The sequence below is a fragment of the Notolepis coatsorum genome (assembly GCF_963971535.1).
Source record: "Notolepis coatsorum genome assembly, chromosome: 15".
In the NCBI taxonomy this organism is placed as follows: Eukaryota; Metazoa; Chordata; class Actinopteri; order Aulopiformes; family Paralepididae; genus Notolepis; species Notolepis coatsorum.
The window spans coordinates 61523621-61543214 of record NC_140179.1 but is presented as its reverse complement, the minus strand read 5'-3'; the positions used below and the strand labels follow the sequence as shown (position 1 = coordinate 61543214).

General features: G+C 44.2%; 1 protein-coding gene across 1 annotated transcript in view; it reads left to right on the top strand.

Annotated features, from left to right (window-relative positions):
* The window catches only part of rgs7b (regulator of G protein signaling 7b), a gene marked incomplete at its 5' end in the record, with an annotated part of 89850 nt that extends 78413 nt beyond the window's left edge, over nucleotides 1-11437 (top strand). Inside the window, 2 exon segments of the mRNA XM_084330737.1 lie at nucleotides 458-494; nucleotides 11154-11437. Coding sequence (XP_084186863.1) covers nucleotides 458-478 — 21 coding nt within the window. The 3' untranslated portion in view covers nucleotides 479-494; nucleotides 11154-11437.
* Between the last annotated feature and the right edge of the window lie 8157 nt (nucleotides 11438-19594).

Below are 19594 nucleotides of genomic sequence, written 5' to 3'. Positions count from 1 at the left end.
AATATCTCTGGAACTTCCCCACCATAGTTTCACAAAAATAGGGGCCCTCAAACTAAATTTAGCATAGGGCCCCCAAAAAGCTAGATACGGCCCTGGCCCTACCCTAGCTGTGACAGAACCCTACTGTAGGTCCCTGTGTTTGTTTCCTTATGTCATTCCTCTCTCTCTCTATCTATCTCCCCCTGCCCTCTCTCTCCCCATATCTCTTTCTCTCTCCCCTCTCCACCCCTCTCTCTCTCTCTCTCTCTCTCTCTCTCTCTCTCTCTCTCTCTCTCTCTCTCTCTCTCTCCCCTCTCCACCTCTCTCTCTCTCTCTCTCCCCCTCTCTCTCTCTCTCTCTCTCTCTCTCTCTCTCTCTCTCTCTCTCTCTCTCTCTCTCTCTCTCTCTCTCTCTCTCTCTCTCTCTCTCTCTCTCTCTCTCTCTCTCTCTCTCTCTCTCTCTCTCTCTCTCTCTCCAGAAAAGTAAGAACCTGTTCTAAGGAGCATTGAGTACAGGTAAGAACAGTTGTTCTACTGTAGAACCTTCTAATCTCACACTGGCACATTGTAAAGTGGGCTGACGCTGTCTTCAGCCCTGGGCTGATGGTTTCACACTGGAACAGCTCTTGGGCTCAACTGTTGCTGAGTGAAAAGAGTGAAACTAGTTGTAAGCCAACTCTTACCTTACCTGCTCCACAACTACACTGTCAATTAGCATGTTCTTGGTATCTAGGGACATCTATGGACCTCTGGGAATCTATTCCCAGTGTCAGAAATATTGTGTATGTTACTATGCTTGAGTAAATTGTAATTAACCATTTTCCCATCCCTTTGACGGTGAATAACACCATGGTATCATTGATTAAAAAACAAATATGCCACTGAGCTCATTCAGCACCTTCTTGAGAACACCTATAGTAAATATCTAAGCAAATTAACAAAGGGCAGATCATTTACAGGGGTTTTTGTAGATACATTACTGGATTTTGCCACCCTGACACAATATGAAATATGAATATAGAATATCAGGGGGCTCCCGGTATCATGGGGTAAAGACGTGCATCGTACCTGCTCCCCCAGCTTTTTTAATACCCTCACTAGTCTCCAAATTTTTCTTTTAAGTAATGATTTACACATTTAAAAACTTTTAGTGGTGAGATATGGCGGACAAATAAACAACTAAGCGCGGTATGCCATCCTCCAAAGCCGAGAAACTACATTTTCTGATGCCGCCCGCGCTGGAGATTAATCTAAGTGGCTCTAGCCTGGTGGCTATCAAAGTGCTCATCACAGAGCTATTCACAGAGCTATTCGATACTCGCCTCGAAGCCTACCGCATAGCGATGTCAGCCGAGATAGGAGCAGCGATGGGAACCTTGGACAAAAAGGTAGAAATTATCCATACAAAGACCATGGACAATACCCGTGAAATTACCTTACTAACGGAGGAGGCAAGCCGACAAGAGCAACGATTACAGCATCTCGAATTGGGCCAAGCTAGCGGGCTAGCCGAACTAACTAGGATCCAAGCTAAACTCACAGAGGTACAATCCCGCGAAAGACAGAATAACATAAGAATTGTCGGTCTAAATAGTCAGACATAACTATACAGGCACTTACAACAAAATACTTCAGGATCTCAATAGATGGTCGAGCCTTCCCAACTCACTACAAGCCCGAGCATCCATAATAAAAAATTAACGTACTGCCCAGGATAAACTTTGTTAGCTCAATGCTCCCCTTACCCCCTCCAATCGACCATTGGCGCGAGATACAAGCTACTGTAGATACAAGCTTTCTTAACACTTTGAGTGCCAGCCACAAGAAATCTCGTTAGTTCATGCCATGCGTTGAGTGCCAAGAACGAGAAATCTCATTATTTAATCGTTATTTTTTTTATTATCGATTTCCATTAATTTTTCATCAATCTAGCCCCACATTACCAGTGGGGATCTGTCTGAGCTCTAACAGGGAAAATACCGCCCCCTATTGTCTCTCCGGATGGTATTGCACCCATTGGATTGGACTGAATTAAATGGATGGGAAAAAAAGAGTCCGGAATCCACATTTGACTTGTCAGGCATGTAACCGGAGACGATCCCAGTCATTGCCCACCCTCAGAACAGCGTGGAATATCTGTTTCCAGTACCCAGCGTTGGATCAATAAACACAATTGATATTTGGAATGGCGATCAGGAATTGGAATAATCTTTTTGGAGAACATCTGATCTGAGGTAAGGAATCTATTTTACCAGTCTTGGGATAATCAGAGTTTTTTTCACCTATATCTCAGCGTGTCCCATATGTGTGTGTGTGGCTGTGAGTGTGTGTGTGCTGATCAGGAAATAAGATAATCGATTTTTCAGCCCGCTTCTCTAGCGTGCATAAGTACACATATACTATCGATAATCTAGCGTTTATTTGAAAACTATTCATAAATAGGCAAAAAAATTACAACGTGTTTTGTGTATTCCAGTAAAGCACGATTCCTGCAGAATCTTTTTTTTTCTTTTTTTTGGAAGTTTCAAAACACGAGCGTTCTTCAAAATGGTATAAAACGGAAATTAACCGATTAAAAAAACAATCCGTTTCGACAATGTTGACTGCAAACAAGTCATTGATAAGCGACAGGCGTATTAGACACATAATTTAAGATATAGTTTATGCGTTTGCAAATGTGATCGCCCTCCCATTGACTACAGCGCTGGCACTCAAGCGCTATTTCTGGCGCCCCCTGGTGGCACTCAAAGTGTTAAGACCTTGGGTCTTAAGAAAGGCGCTATATAAAACGTTAATAAGTTATTATTATTATTATTATTATTATTATTATTATTATTATTATTATTATTATTATTATTATTATTATTATTATTATTATTATTATTATTATTATTAAGTTCATTTGGAACAACAAGCGGCCGAGAATCAAAATAACCACTGCTCAGCGCAGGAAACAGGACGGGGGTCTAGCAATCCCCGGATTTAAAATTATATTTCTGGTCCTTCTCACTGAGGCCCTTAATTAACTGGTTTGACCCTGAGGTTGCCGTGTCGTGGCGCGCCTTGGAGGAAGCAACAGTCTTCCCACTAAGACTACAGGATGTAATCTATTCCAACACCTCAATTAAAAAATGCCAATTACGATTTGGTCCTATCATCTCCCATGTGGTTCAGATGTGGTATATCGCACAGAGGTCTTGCGCCATCAAATGCCCATGGCACCTTGACTCCCCAATATTTCATAGCCAACAAGGGTTTAAGATAAATCTGGCCTTCGCACGTTTCAAGACCTGAGATCGTTTTATGACCTTCCCGGTGCCTCCTTTCTCTTTTATTTATAACCGAGGGTGGTGCTTAGGGTGCATGGGGTCCCATGGGGTCAGCCACTACATCGACACCCCTTTTCTAGACTCATCGGAGACAGAACAACCTCAAGGGGCTTCGTTTCAGACTTTTATACATCTTACTCGAGTCCACATACAAGAACCTCCCCTTAGATACAATTTGGCGGGAAGATATTCCAGAACTGGATCCTGAGTTTGATTGGGGAGATATCTGGACTAATATTACACTGGCCTCCCGTAACCCCAATCACCAACAAATACACTTGAACTATATTCATAGAACATATCTCACCCCTAGGAAATTATGTATGATGGGTATTTTGGCTGACTCCCGATGCGCCCTGGGGGCCACTGGCACTTTCCTGCACATGTTCTGGGAATGTCCACCGGTCGCTCAATTTTGGAAGACCATAACTGCTAAGCTTTCGGACATAATATGTGCTTTGACAATACCACTATCCGCAACGACATGAGGTCCCGGGGGAGTCGGAATGTTATTGAAGCACGATGTTCTGGTTCGCTGGGATGCCGGATTCGGGGTCCTCATGGGGTGGGGGCCATGGCTGTCAGGGCTGCGGCGGATGGGGACTCGGGATGTTTCACTTTATAGATATGTAAATATGTGACCGTGCCCAGCGCTATTGACCAGTATTCTGCCCGCGGCATTTCGCGTGAGAGCAAAACAAAGCTTTTTTTATTATTTTTATTATTATCACAGTTTGAATGTTTAAGAACATATTTACTATAAAAGCGAACAGTTATAGTATCTCTAATAGTAACAATTCTTTGTTTAAAAAAGCCTGTTTCCGTGTGACTTGCATGGGGGCGGAATAACATTTGCATGCGAATCAAGACTGGCGTTGGGAGAGTGGGAGAGCGACGCCCATAAACAACACACATGGCCTCTGTTGATAAACTTTCCATCGGATTTAATGAACAAGGTATTGGACTCTGTCGGGTCTGTCTTTTGCGTCTTTATGGGTAAGTTGTTGACTAGTTGTTTATTTAGAATGTACGTGAAATAATAAGCTTGGCGCATTGGACCGGAAACCGGGCGAGTTAGACGTGAGAAGAAGAAATCGTAGTCCTAAAACAGAGGAGACCCAGGGCTTTCGATTTGCAGTGGCTGCCGACAGCGGAAGTCCAACAGCGTCGAACAAACCTAAACGTTATTGCCATAAAATACAATGTATATTGTTTCTTTACCTTTCTGTGAACATAGAAAGAAGCACTAGAAAAAAGTCCGTTTTAACATTCTCAGAGACCACAGTCTTGAACACACACACACACACACAAGATACACACACATGGACTCTGCACTGCACCTTAAGATGCATACAACTGTGATTATAGTTATATATTCGTACTGGCATCGCGTCCCGCTCTTAAGCCATACCGAGATATACCTCATCTCATGTACCTAGTGTACTCCATCAACGAATAAAACCAATACACCCAGCACCTGCCAGGCCCCGCCCCTACTGCCGTACTATATAGTACTAGGCGTGGCCACCACTCACTCTTCCTCTTTTTTCGTTTCCATCATAGCGGATGCATGACACCCTATGCAACTAGTTGATATGAAAAGTTAGAGTAATTAGGTTGAGTGCTTACCGAAGATTTGCCTACCCCTGAAATCTTCGCGGCATGTTCTGGCGGTTCTGCGACTCTGCAGCGGGATGCATTTCGATGCATTTCAGCGTCGAGTTCTGTAGTCTCCTTGTCTTGTTGACAGCAGACAGAGGGACAGCGTGTGAGGTGTAGCTATCGAGCTACCTCGCACAAGGTAGGACTTGCGCCACTAGGCATTATCGCTGGTGTTAGTAAATGCTGCTTGTTGTGAGTTGTATATTGCGCCAGGGGCAGGATGTTTGGGTAAACGTCCCTCTAAGAGGTGGACGTTTCCCAGGCTGTCCTGGAGCGCGCTGCTAATACTAAATGCTATAAATGCTGGGTCAATGTTCTACTATTCCCCGCTGTGGGATGTCACTAGGCATGACAATGCTGGCATTTGTGATGTGCTCGAGTTGTCCCGAGAGACAACCGAGTGTGTATTGGCGCAAGCGGCGGGATATCTGGGTAAACGTTGTTGTTTTCCCCGGTATCCTGGAGCGCGCGGCTAACGCTATGCTATATTGGGCTACTGTTTCTGTTCTGTCTCTCTGCTATGGGAATGTCTGTCTATACTACAGTCTTCCCTCCTCTCAACCATTCATGCTGACGGTCAATCGGTGTCTACTGGGGGAGTATTGGGAGTGTCATCACATATGGCTACAGCAGTACCATATGTCGAGGTGGATGGAGAGAACGCTGAGGCGGGGACTTGTATTTACACAACCCCACCCGTTTTCGGGTTTGGTACAGACCCTATTGTCATGGTCACCAGCAGTGACAGCTCTGGTCAACGAGATCCAATCTCTGTGGACGAAGCAAGCCATCGTCGTGGCGTTTTCCTCCCGGTGTTCTCTGGTGCCTGAGAAATCGGGAGGGGGGGTGTCAGACCCATGCTGGACCTGTCCCATGGGAAGGTTCAGCATTTTTTGGATCGTCTCCTACCTGTTGAACACTGTCAGGTGGGGGTCTGGTTCTCCTCCATAGACCTGTAGGATGCGTGTTCGCATCCCCGATCTTCCGTCCTAGGGCTTACCTACGCTTCCTTTGCAGGGTTAGCGTATGAGTACCAGGGGCTGCCGTTTGGCTTTTCTCTGGCTCCCCGCATCTTCACCAAGTGCGTGGAGGCCACACTGGGGCCTCTGCGTCGTCAGGGGTTACGAAGTGTATTCTGCCCTGACGACGTTCTGGTCCTTGGCGGTCAAGGTGGATCGTCAGGTCTCGTACCAGGCAGGTTCCTACCAGCCTGGGGTTTGCTGTAGACTGGAAGTAGAGTACTCCTCTTCCCAGTCAACGGTTGGAGTGCTATGGGCATCCCTCTCAAAGCGTGTTGTCGACATGCTCGGGAGGTTCCGTCCTAGGACGGTTACGGCGCTGTCCGTGATACGCCTGCTCGGTATGATGGCATCTGCTCATTCCGTGGTCCCTCTTGGCCTCCTCTTCACCCCAGGAGGGGGTTACGGAGGTGGGTTTTCCAGTATGGAAATAGACCCGGTGAGAGGCAAGTAAGGTTCCCGTGTCAGTACTGGGGGACCTCGCCCCTGGGGAGGGCCTGGGGTCCTCACCAGGGGGGTCCCCATGGGCAGTAGGCTGTCACACGTCACGTTTTTCACCGACGCCTTCCTTGCTGGAGAAGCGTCGGGCCAACGCAGTAGGGGGCAGCTGGCAAGCCATGCTGCCCGGTCTGCGCTACGTTCAATGTGTTGGTATTGAAAGCGGTCCTTCTGGTCCTCAAACGGTGTTGATCAGGACGGACAATACGACGTCTGTGTCGTATATCGACAGACAGGGAGGAGTACGCTCCCCCCGTCTGCACCGGGCGGCGGGCGGCTGGCTATGGGCGTTCTCCATCTGCGCGGCCTGAGGGCTCTCCACATCCCCGGCAGGGTGAATGTGGGTACAGGTGTAATGTCGCAGGTGGTCCTCACCCTGACTGGTGGGGATTACGTCCGGAAATAGTCAGGCAGGTCTGGGACCGATGCCGTGCCGCCTGGGATTCTTTCCCCCATACATCTGTTAGGTCAGTTGTTGGGGCGGGTACGTTGAGGAGCGCAGGTCCTTGATCCTGATTGCGCCGGACCGGGGCGCAGCTGTGTGGTTCCAGCTCTTGGGATCCCATCATGGCCTGTTCCTTGGTCATCGCGGGCCCTCTCTCAAGCGCACGGGTCTCTGTGTTAGTTCCCTGTGCTGGGCCAGCTGCTGGTGGGTGAGTCTGGAGAGGATGGATCCTTCTGTGGTTGGTACCATCCGGAACGCGCATGCTCCCTCCACTATCGCGGGTTACGCGGGTAGGTGGCGTATTTTCCAAGAGTGGTGTAAGGCCACCCTCTTGTGAAGCGTTTCCTGCTTGGCGTTGACGCCTTAAGCCGGTGAAACGCTCTTTGGCTCTGAGCTGGGATCTTCAATTGGTCCTCGGTCGGTTGTCCTTGGCCCCGTTTGAGCCTCTTGAGCAAGCGCTGTTGGAACGGCTGTCGTTCAAGACTGCGTTCTTGCTGGCCATCACCTCCGCTAAACGCGCGGGTGTGCTTTGTGCTCTCTCGGTACGGCCAGAGTGCCTGTCTTTCGTTCCGATAGCGGTGCCACTCTGCGGCCTAATCCAGCCTTCGTGCCTAAAAATATCCGGAGTGCTTCCGCTCCAGGGATATTATGGTTCAGGCGTTTCATCCGCCTCCTCACGCTAGTGAGTTGGAGGCGGGCCTTCACCTGTCATGTCCGGTCCGGGCTTGGGGGTTTACCTCAGCCGTACTCAGGGCCTCAGGGCTACCGATCAGTTGTCTGTTACGGTGGCTCTCGTGCTGGTAAGGCACTGTCGAAACAGCGCCTGTCCCATTGGTTGTGCGAGGGCATTGCCCTTGCTTCACGTTGGCCGGGTTGGCTCCCCCTGGGGGCGTCAGGGCGCACTCCACTCGTGGGGTGGCGGCCTCTGCCGCTCTCCTGGGTGGGGCCTCGTTGGAGGACATCTGTGCTGTGGCTTCATGGTCCTCACCGGGTCCCTTCGTAAGGTTTTACCTCATGGACATGACCGGGGGTTCTGTCTCCCAGGCGGTTCTGAGGTCTGTGGCCTCTCCTGCTTCCCGTCCTTTGGTAGGGTAGCAGGCATGTGTGGGTGTGGGCCACAATGTGTTGTGTCACACGTGGTTCCGCCTGTGCTGTGTGTTCAAGAGGTTCTAGTTCCCTCTTGTTCGCACTCGGGTGGAGTTGACTGCCGCCCCCTCTTCATAGGAAGGATGGGGTGACGGGACTCCCCTCCCCCCTGATGTGGGCTTACGGGTCCTCAGGGGGTGCATTTGTCGGTCCTTGCGTCCGCTCTACCCCATATCTCGGTATGGCTTAAGAGCGGGACGCGATGCCAGTACGAATATATAACGACAGGTTATGTATATAACCTAGTTATATGAGTACTGGCTAAGCGTCCCGCTCTTAGCGTGCCCTGAGTTCCCTTGGGGAAACTTTTCTTTGCAAACGATTTTCCGAGGAAGAGTGAGTGGTGGCCACGCCTAGTACTATATAGTACAGCAGTAGGGGCGGGGCCTGGCAGGTGCTGGGTGTATTGGTTTTATTCGTTGATGGAGTACACTAGGTACATGAGATGAGGTATATCTTGGTATGGCTTAAGAGCTGGACGCTTAGCCAGTACTCATATAACTAGGTTATATACATAACCTGTCGTTAGTGCTCTCACCACTATTTAACTGTGATTATAGTGAGTGCTATATTATTTTATAGTAGAATTACTACTAGGGATGCTCGATATTGGCTTTTTTACCGATACCGATATACCGATATTGTCCAACTCTTAATTTCCGATACCGATATCAACCGATACCGATATATGCAGGGTTTTCCCCCCCAAAAAACTGAATAATTTCAGGTAATTAACATTACATATCTCTTGTTGTGTAATTAACACAACATTATGCATACTTTGACAATAAATAAAATTATAATTTGTTCTTACTTGCTTGCCTGGGTAAATAAAGGTTAAAGAATGTAAAAAAAATTAAATAAAAACGCATTTCTTTTTTTTTACACCGATACCGATATTTTCCGATATCACATTTTTATGCCAATATCGGCCGATAATATCGGTAGGCCGATAATATCGGACATCCCTAATTACTACTACTACTACGTATTGTTATTGGACACAGACACACACACAAGACACATGGACCCTGCACACTCAATCAGCGCCAGAGGTCGCTGTGTACTGTGTGGTAAGAAGGCCACCGCTTTAAAGAATAGGGATACATGGCAGTGTTTGCAGGGCTCAAACTATATTATATATCATAGCTATGGATATAATACTATTGCCCATTTGACATCGAGTATCTATCGTTCAATTTGTGAAAAAGAAATAATTTTTTCATCCATACATTCCCATTTTATACCGTGGTGAATATGAGTATAGTTTTAGAGTAATTCTGTCTAATCCCAGAAAACGACGCTATGCAGCGTTTAGTGCATTTCACTAGAAACCGTGGCGTCAATCTGAAATCAACGCTATATTATCTGTATTATGTTTCATCATGAATGCATGAAAGGGTGGGGGGGGGTCGTTTTTCTATGCTTTGATCGTCACCAACGGAATACGTTACACACACACATTACACACAAATGCTCGGATCGCAGTGAAAGGATTCTTGGATCAACACAAGATTGATACCATATAGCCCTTACCTTGACTAGGATGTACTCCAAAAATAATATTCCAATTATCTGATCGCCATTCCAAGTATTGATGTCGATCGTGTTGCCAACATAATCCACCAAAGAACATGAACCGGGAGTGCTTGTTTCTCCTCAATCCATGCGTTATAAATGCTTGTCCTGCCCGACAAGGAAAACCCGGCCCGGACTTTTTTCGACACACAGCCCAAGCCAGAGAGGCGGCATTGGACGTTTGCAATATCAGACTCATTCCCAATGATAACACAGGCTCCCTCGATGGATTATGAATGGGAATATCGAATAAAATACAATAGAAAACCCGACTTTTCTCGGGTTTGGCGCTCAAGCGTCTGCGAGTTAACCCGACTTTATTCATGAGTGGCGTCCAATGAGTTAAGATGCATACACTTGTATACAAGACACTTTCTGTAGAAATTAACTTTTTTATTTTACCTCATTTTATTACTACTACCTATTGTAATATAATCCTTTTTACATACCTGTCGATACTATATCTATACATATCCCTTACCTACTCTTACTAGTTATGCTGCTGGCCAGTGCAAAATTCACAGGATTAAGCTATTTTCACATCCATGACTGCCAGAATTTACTGACAGCTTACAGTATGTTAATGCTATTCAGTGAGGGGAGTGGCTGGGGGGGCTATTGTTAACGCCCAGCAGAAACAGGCAGAGGTGTTAATTCTAGCCTTTTCTTCGAGAGGCGTTTTCACAGTTTAAAGCAAACAGATTTTACAAGATTCATATTAGCACATCATCTTCAAACATTCTCAGATTTCAACGTATGACACATCATTTGAAAGCTTACATTCTGTACTTTCACATTCTGGAAAAATCTGGAAAATGAAAATGGAGACATGTGGCATGAATTGCTGGTCAGGGTCACATATATATACATCGTCTTTTCTCTCCATTGTGCGGGTGCGGCTTGGTGGGGTGGAATATCGGGGGGGAGGCCATCATTTCGTTGGTTTGGCTCGGGAGGGGGGGGGGGTCTCGTGGGTTGTGGAATCACCGCACGTGGGGTGGGGTGTTTTGGGCCCTCGGTTGCTGTGGTTTTGATGGCCTTGGCTTTGGGCCGTGGGGGCCTAGGATTCGGGGTCTCAGGAGTCGGAGTGTCATTGAGGCATGAGGCTCTGGTTCTCTGGGGCATTGGATTCGGGGTTCTCGTGGGCCGGGAGCCGTGGCTGTCTGAGTTGGGGCGCATGGGGGCTTGGGATGTATGCCATTTTATCTTACTCTTTTTATTATTGTCTATTTAAAACTGAATCAAACCATAAACAAGGTGGCCTGTTGGGATGTTAGATCCTAATGTGAAAAACTGATTTTATATGTCTGCACTTTATGTGCTCTTTTTTCTGTTGTGAAGCACTTTTAGCTGCAGTTTCTGTATGAAAGGTGCTATATAAATAAAGTGTATTATTATTATTATTATTATTATTATTATTATTATTATTATTATTATTATTATTACAATGAATAAGGTAATATAATTGTATTGTTATTTTATTCTTTCTGTCCTCTAGCAGGTAATATCACTTCAGCTGGGCGAAGCAGAACTGACCAGCTACCAACCAATCAATCAACCAAACAAACAAACAAACAAACTAACCAACCGACCAGACAACCAACCAACCAACCTACCAGTCAGTCAACCAACCAACCCACCAACCAACCAGCAACAAATCAACCAACCAACCAACCCACCAATCTTTGAATTCCCACAAACAATGATCAATCAGCCAATCAAACAACCATACTTAGGGAACTACTATAACCAGTCAAACTATGGTCACCCAGTCATGTTATAGACAACTACTAGTCACCCATCATGTTTTGGACTACAACTAGTCACCTGGTCATATTATGGACTACAACTAGTCAACCAGCTATACTATGGACTAAACTAGTCAACCAGCCATATGATGGACTAAACTAGTCAACCAGCCATATGATGGACTAAACTAGTCAAACTAGTCAACCAGCCATATGAGGGACTAAACTAGTCAACCAGCCATATGATGGACTAAACTAGTCAAACTAGTCAACCAGCCATATGATGGACTAAACTAGTCAACCAGTCATATTATGGACTAAACTAGTCAACCAGCTATACTATGGCACTCGGGTGTTCTACGAGAACAGGTGTAGACCAAATGCATAGCGATCTTGCGTGGTTGAAAGTAGAGGACAGATCGACACGCAGCCTACTAGCACTATTTAGGAATATAACTGTGTCTAAACAACCAAGCTGCCTGTACTCAAGAATAACTTTTTCACAAGACAGACATGAGCACAGGACAAGACAAGTTACCAGTGGTCATGTTTCAATTCCTCTACCGAGATCAAATGCAATGAAAATAACTGCTATGTATAGGGCCATCTCACAGTGGAATAGGTTGCCATATATAATTACTCAAGCAACAAGCTAAGAAAGCTTTAAGCAAGTAAAGAGGTTACTTTTGGGTACAGGCACAATGCTTGATATATAACATTTTATTATTTTACTAATCATTTTGTAATATTTTGGTATAATGCTAATGTAATGAGGTGGGTTGGGTTGGATGGGTGGGGGGTATGTTTGATTATGTTACAGTATGTATATTGTTTTGTATGTTTATTGTTGGTTTTATTTTAAATTATGGTCTTTGTTTGTATTTATTGTTTTGTGTGGACCCCAGGAAGAGTAGCTGTTGCCATTTGTAACAGCTAATGGGGATCCAAATAAACTCAAACTCAAACTAGTCACCAGCCATATTATGGACTATAACTAGCCAACTAGCTATACTATGGACTAAATGGTAAATGGCTGCATTTATATACCAGCTTTTATCCAAAGCGCTTTACAATTTGTTCCTCACATTTTACCCATTCACTCACACAACGACAGCGGAGGCGACCATGCAAGGTGCCGACCTGCTCATTGGGAGCAATTAGGGGTTAAGTGTCTTGCTCAAGGACACTTCGACATGCTGCCCGGGAGGAGTGGGAATCGAACTGGGAACCTCCGGATTACCAGACGACTGCTCTACCTCCTGAGCCACTGTCGGACTACAACCAGTCAACTAGTCGACCAGTGATATGGACCACAACTAATTAACTACTGTATGGACTACAGCTAATCAACCAGCTATACTATGGACTACAGCTAATCAACCAGCTATACTATGGACTACAGCTAATCAACCAGCTATACTAAATCAAATCAAATAAATTTGTAAGGCCCGACAACACACGTTAATGTCCCCATGGGCCGGACACGTCTTCGTTAAACAAGTCAAGAAGAAACATCACAATAAGTCAAGAACAAAACAAAAACACCATAAAGTCAAAAAAACTTAAAATAAATGCAACACTCCCAGACATACCCCACGCGAAGGTATGGAAAAACTCACTAAAACCTAGCAATAGGGGGAAAAAATGCACCACAGGCAATGTGGAGGATAGAAACCTTAGAAGGGCCATTCAAGGGGGGATACTATGGACTACAGCTAGTCAACCAATCATTATATGGACTACAACTTGTCAACCAGCCATGCTATGGACTACAACCAGTCAACCAATCATTATATGGACTACAACTTGTCAACCAGCCATGCTATTGACTACAACCAGTCAACCAATCATTATATCGACTACAACTAGTCAACCAAATTGATTTTCAATCGAATAAAAATGCTTTTCACAAATATGGAATAATAGAAGAACAATCAGGCCTACAGATACCTAACCTATACTGGTATTACTGCCTTGCACAATTACCAGCTGCCATGTTTTGGTTTTCTGAATTGTCAAATACTCTCTCCCTGAGAATTTAACAAAACACAAAATCCATGCTATCCGCTGATCCTATACTTATATTCCAGAAATGTTGTTAGTTTGAAAAAAATAAACACATAATTCTTTGTGGAAAAACGCTGTGATAGTTTGGTACAAACATACTGTATCTAGAGAGACGTTGTCGAAATTGTCCTTTTTTTCTCCAACGGGGGGAGAAATGCAGGATTTGAACGTGGCGCTCGTGACTCTGGCTTTAGAGAATGGGTGGAGAGAGGTTGGTAAGATTGGACATTTATATAATTATGAGAGGCTTTTCACATTTGAGGAATCAAAGCAGAAACACAATATATTGTACCTATGACAAATATAATCTGCAGATTATATTGCATGAACCCAAGACAACTTTCATACCAAGCCGCCTCTCTCTCCTCGTGAAAAGGCATTGTTATGGAAGGTAAAATGTGTACGCTTTACTCTGTTGCTTTTAAACTCAACAGGATTCTCCGGAAGACAAATAAATGTGTTTGAAGTCGTAATATTAATGAAGAAATATCTGAAGCAGATTGGAAAGACATTTGTCTCAAATCACCAAGTCCTACCTATCAATACAAAATACACTTTTACAATATGAATGGGTATTGGGGACTTATATTACACCCTCATTCAAATATTTCAGATCAATGCACCACATGCAACAAAGAGAAGGGCACTCTCACTGTTCATGGGAATGTCCTGTTATAAAATCCTTTTGGAATAAAGTAATAAAAATATGTTTTGATATTCCAATCTGAGTTATCCCTATAGGATGTAATCTAAAGAATTTGTGTTTATTTCAAGCAAAACATGTAATTGCTACACTCTGGAAAACCAACCATAAGCCAATGGACAACTAGTCATACTATAGACTACAATTAATCAACCAGTCACACTATGGACTACAACTAATCACCCAGTCATACTATGGACTACAACTTGTCAACCAGCCATATTATGGACTACAACTTGTCAACCAGCCATGCTATGGACTACAACTTGTCAACCAGCCATATTATGGACTACAACCAGTCATATTATGGACTACAACTTGTCAACCAGCCATATTATGGATTACAACTTGTCAACCATCCATACTATGGATCCAGCCCAGGACTATCTTTTAATATTTTATTCCATGTTACTGTCCCTCCTTGGTGTGTGTGTGCATGTGTTTGTTTGTTTGTGTGTGTGTTGTCTTTGTGTTTCTGTGTGTGTATGTTTGTGTGACTGTCACAAGCCAGAAAATGTATGTATCAAACAAATAATGTACAGTATTATAAAATATATATTATGATGATATACCAATAACAATACTACTAACATATCCACCAATCAGAGACCAGGAATTCTATTCTGCCTAGGAACAGATCGCTTCGCACTTCACCACAAACTGCCTCTCAGCTCCACCACTGCATTGTGGTAGCATTGTGACAGGGTTGCAGTGCATTGTGGTAGCATTTTGACAGGGTTGCAGTTCATTGTGGTAGTATTATGACAGGGTTGCACTACACTTGCTGGTCCTCATTTGCATAACGCAAATTAGGTCTGACCAGTGCAACACACCTAGCTCACAATACTTGGACCAAACATGTCAAACGAGGTGATGTAGTTCTAAAATTAAACAAGATTCAGCAAAGTGGCAAAGTTCCTACTTAAAATGTTGTCAGAGAAATATTTAGCTAATCCTTTGCAAGGACGATTCACACAGCAACAGTTTTACCCATATTCACACGATGAGAAGAACGGCTGCTTGAAATCACTGGGTTTCTCCTGCAAACTTGCGCACACTGATGTAGCAGGTAGATGTGAGCCGGCTGGTGTAGCAGGTAGATGTGAGCACTGAGCGAGCAGGCTGGTGGAGCAGGTAGATGTGAGCACACAAGAACATTTGCATGGGCTGCACACACGTCCTACGCACACAAGCTTTGGTCTAGTCCTAGTGTTCCACAGAGAGAGATAGGCACGGTTAAGAATCTTAGTATGAAGATCACATTTAGACTAATAGCTAACTAGCCTACTTTATGTTATTCAGCATTATCTTACCTTACAGCAGTGTTTCTCAAAGTGGGGGGCGCAGAGGCATGACAGGGGGGGCCTTGAGATTTATAAAAAAGATTTTTTTTTTTTTTTTTTTGATTACAGAAAATGATCACTAAAGTGCTATCTGTTGCAGCTGCACTGTTCTCCATGAAAATACCATTTCTCAAAATCTGAAAATCATTATTTAATAAAACACAGAAAAGGATCACCAAGTTACTAAAAAAAACCTTTACAGACAACATTGAGACAAAGCTTCCTGACACATCTCCATCCAAACTCTTGGAAGAACTCTTTGAAATCTCATCTGATACCACCTAGAGAGCTAGTTTCAGAGTGTGGTGCTGAGTACCAAGTATCTCATCTCATGGCCCACCAAGTATCTCATGATGCAGCAGTTAAGGTGTTGATACCATTCAGCACCACATACAGTATCTGTGTGAAGCTAGCTTTTCATCCATGACAGCTCTGAAAACAAAATATAGGGCCAATTTGAAAGGTCACGATATTGGTGTTATTTCAATAAATTTAAACATGGCCCATTTCATGACTATTTTGTTGGGGGGGGGGGGGGGCCCAAAATATTTTGGTCCGCCAAAGGGGGGCCTGACAGAAAAAGTTTGAGAAGCACTGCCTTACAGGGACCTGGGGATGTGATGGCTGCATAATCACATCATCACCAGAAGGTGCTTCAAAACCACCCAATTCAAGAATTCCAATATATTATCTCCGTGGCCTAAGTTGAATCGCTATGTGTGAACATGAGCTACTCTCTCTCTCTCCCAAAGCCAGACACCAGAGGAGTTTATGTTTATTAAAGGATCCCCCAGTCAGACCCAAACCTGTGACGTCATCAGGTATTCTCCACTTGCACAACGTGAAGTAGGCATTTCCGGTAGGACTTCCGGGTTGACAATGGTTCTTCCGGTCCCATCAAAATACATTGTTTTCAGCAACTTTTCTCCTGTTATTTAAACAACTTTGTCATCACAGAGAGGTAATGAAACTGTTAGGGTTTGAACCGACCTCAATCGCACGGCACAGACAGGAAGTTCAGAGTTAGCCAAATACTAGGGCGTATTTATTTACAGAGTCACAAAAGGGGTAAAGTAACAATTATGAAACAACAAGGGAGACTGCCATCAGCAGAGTTCTCTGCAGCTCTGCAGATCCTCCTGGTGATAGCAGTGGGGAATCGGTATTTGATGTTGTAGCGTCTCTGCAGATACTCCCAGCTTTCCCTCGAGGTGGAAAACGGAGAGAGAGAGAGATATCAATAACAGTCCAACGAAACACAGAGGCAGTGTGGTTCCCTCCTCCCTTAGCTGTGTCCAGAACCAATGAACAGTAACAATCTTCAGTGTTCTCCACAACACACAAGTTAGCTGAGTTTAGTGCAAACAGAAATTAAATCTTCAGTGTCTCTTCAAAACACACTTCAACTGAGTCCAGTGCAAGCAAAAATGATAATCTTCGGTGTTCGTCACACACACAGACAGAATAATCCAGAGGGGTTTGGTTCCAACTCACCCAAGCGCAAACGCGTAAAGCGGGTAAACGAGGCGCAGCTCCAAACGGGGAACAAGGTTCTCATCAGCGGATCTCCACAGAAAGTCCTGGAGGGAAAGAAGACGAGGCACAGCAACAGGGAAAAAGCAGGCAAAAGCAGTTGTATTCCAAAACGACCCGACATCGATTGAAGGGAAGTCCCAGTATAAAAAGCCTCTGGGGCGCTAATCAAAAACTATGACAGGTGCGCGCTGGAATTGATACTTGCTCCAAAAGCGTGTGGCGGGGAATGCACCAATCAACACAGCACCTTAAAGGAGCGGAGCATGTGGCGGGGAATGCATCAATCAACACAGTACCTTAAAGGAGCGGAGCGTGTGGCGGGGAATGAACCAATCCTCACAGAAACGTTTGTATTATTATATTATAGAATGTATTTAATAAGCAAACGTTTGTCAGCAGGGTTTTTGGGCTGTATTTCATGTAAAAACGTTTACTCTTAGTTAGCCAAATTAGCATTTGAGCTAATATGATGAGACATGATCAATGAATTGCTGTCACCATTGCGTTTGTTAGACCCCCATATGGACTTGTTTGATAATCAGAAGAAATTTTATCATGTTATGCCGATCTGGGAAGCTTATTATGCTGCATGCATGTATTTTCTCCTGTTTACCTGCGTGTAATGCTATCTGCAGGATATACACCAAGCTCACCAAGTCAAATGTACTTCTATGTGCAAGACATTGTACCTAAAAGAATGCAGCATTCTTTATGTGTGATTCTCAAAATAGACTGATTCTTTATGAAAATCTAATCCTTTCACATCTCGTTTTTGCATACAGGGACCTGCTGTGAGTACTAGACTAGAGCATTCATTCAACAATCAACATCCATGACCAGCAGCATGGCTCTTTTTTACACCAGATGCTTAGAAGAGCTACCAAGGATGAAAGTGACGGATGTCCACAGGATTGTAAAAGCGAGCAGTAAAGCATTGAACTCTTTGCTGGACAAGGGTTTTAAACTATATGTGTCCAGCTATATCTTCGATTATGAAGGTGTTGTACATTTTTCCTTTACATTTAGTGATTTAGCTGACGCTTTTATCCAAAGCGACTTACAAGTTCTGTACGACAAGTCATCAGGAAGGGTACAACTCTATCAGCTGAGTAACAATGTTCATCAAAGTGTTGCGTGTTACAGTGTAGGTTAGTTTATTAGAACAAGTGCATGACAGTAAGGTTAGTTAGGGTTAGATTTTTTTTATTTTATTTTTATCTTTTATATATTATTATTTCAGATAATGGTTGAAGAAATGCGTCTTAAGTCGACGGCGGAAGATTGGACGGGTTTCGGCTGTCCTAACGGGTGGGTAGTTCATTCCACCATTGTGGGGCACGGACTGAGAATAGGCGGCATCTCTTTACAATTTGTGTTGACAAAGGGCCCCAATGTAAACAAGCCATATTGCTTTCTTGGGTTGAAATCCTCTTAGCAGACCCTGTATTGAACTGTACTGGCATGTGCTTTTTGTATACAAACTGCTAATAAAGTATTAAATCAATCAAAAGTCAAACTATCTTGTTATTCATCATGTCCTGTTTTATGCCTGACAGTTTCAAATAAAGACAAGCTGACAGGTGAAGTCAGCATCAGAGCCTGTTGCTACAGGTCACTGAAGAAGAATGAAAAGCCCCACAGTTTAAGAGTAGGGTGGAAGGGCGGTGTTTGTTCAGGGCTCCAGAGTACTAAACGTTTTAGTTGGTTGCACGTGCGCCTAACTTTTTCATGTAATGCATAATTCAGGTGCAGCTATACATACACACACATAGACAGACCTGCTAAATGTAAGGTGCACTGGTGCGACCAATTATAATTTTTAGATGCATTAACATGTCTTTTTTGGGGTGCATCTGATTCCCAAATGGGTGCCCTCTGGAGCCCTGTGGGTGCTCTCGTCAGTCACGTTATTGACTTGACTCGTATGGGCTGTTCATGGCCTAGTTTTCTGTATATGGCCCGTTCCAGTTCTGTTGATTGCATGTTCATGTTGTTCTCTGTTCAAAGCCTGTGCATGGCTGTGTTCTCTGTTCATGGTCTACCTGCTTGCTGGTAAGTATCACAGCAGTGTTATCATTAGCATATCGAGTTCTGTTGATTGCATGTTAATGAACTTGTTCTCTGTTCAAAGCCCGTTCATGGCTGTGTTCTCTGGTCATGGTCTACCTGCTTAATCATTACTGCTGGTAAGTACCAAAGCAGTGTTATTGAAGTCCAGGGCGACAGGAACAGAAGGAGGAATTAGGTATATATGTAAATATGGACTACTGTTTTACAAGTCTTTCAAGGATAAACACTGAAAAGATTTTTAATATTGAACAATACACACCAGTTATTCACAATAATATAGATTAAAACTAAATTATATTCAAATGTGTAAACCAACTAGCATCACTCATCTGTGTTACAGAAGCACACTCTACAAGGCACTTGCTGGACCTCTCCCTGACCTCTCTGTGCTCAAGGTGGAAGAGGCTTATACAAACTTTGACCCCTTGTCCAGGCCATTAGTCTGTACCATGGGGATGTCTGCAGATCAACC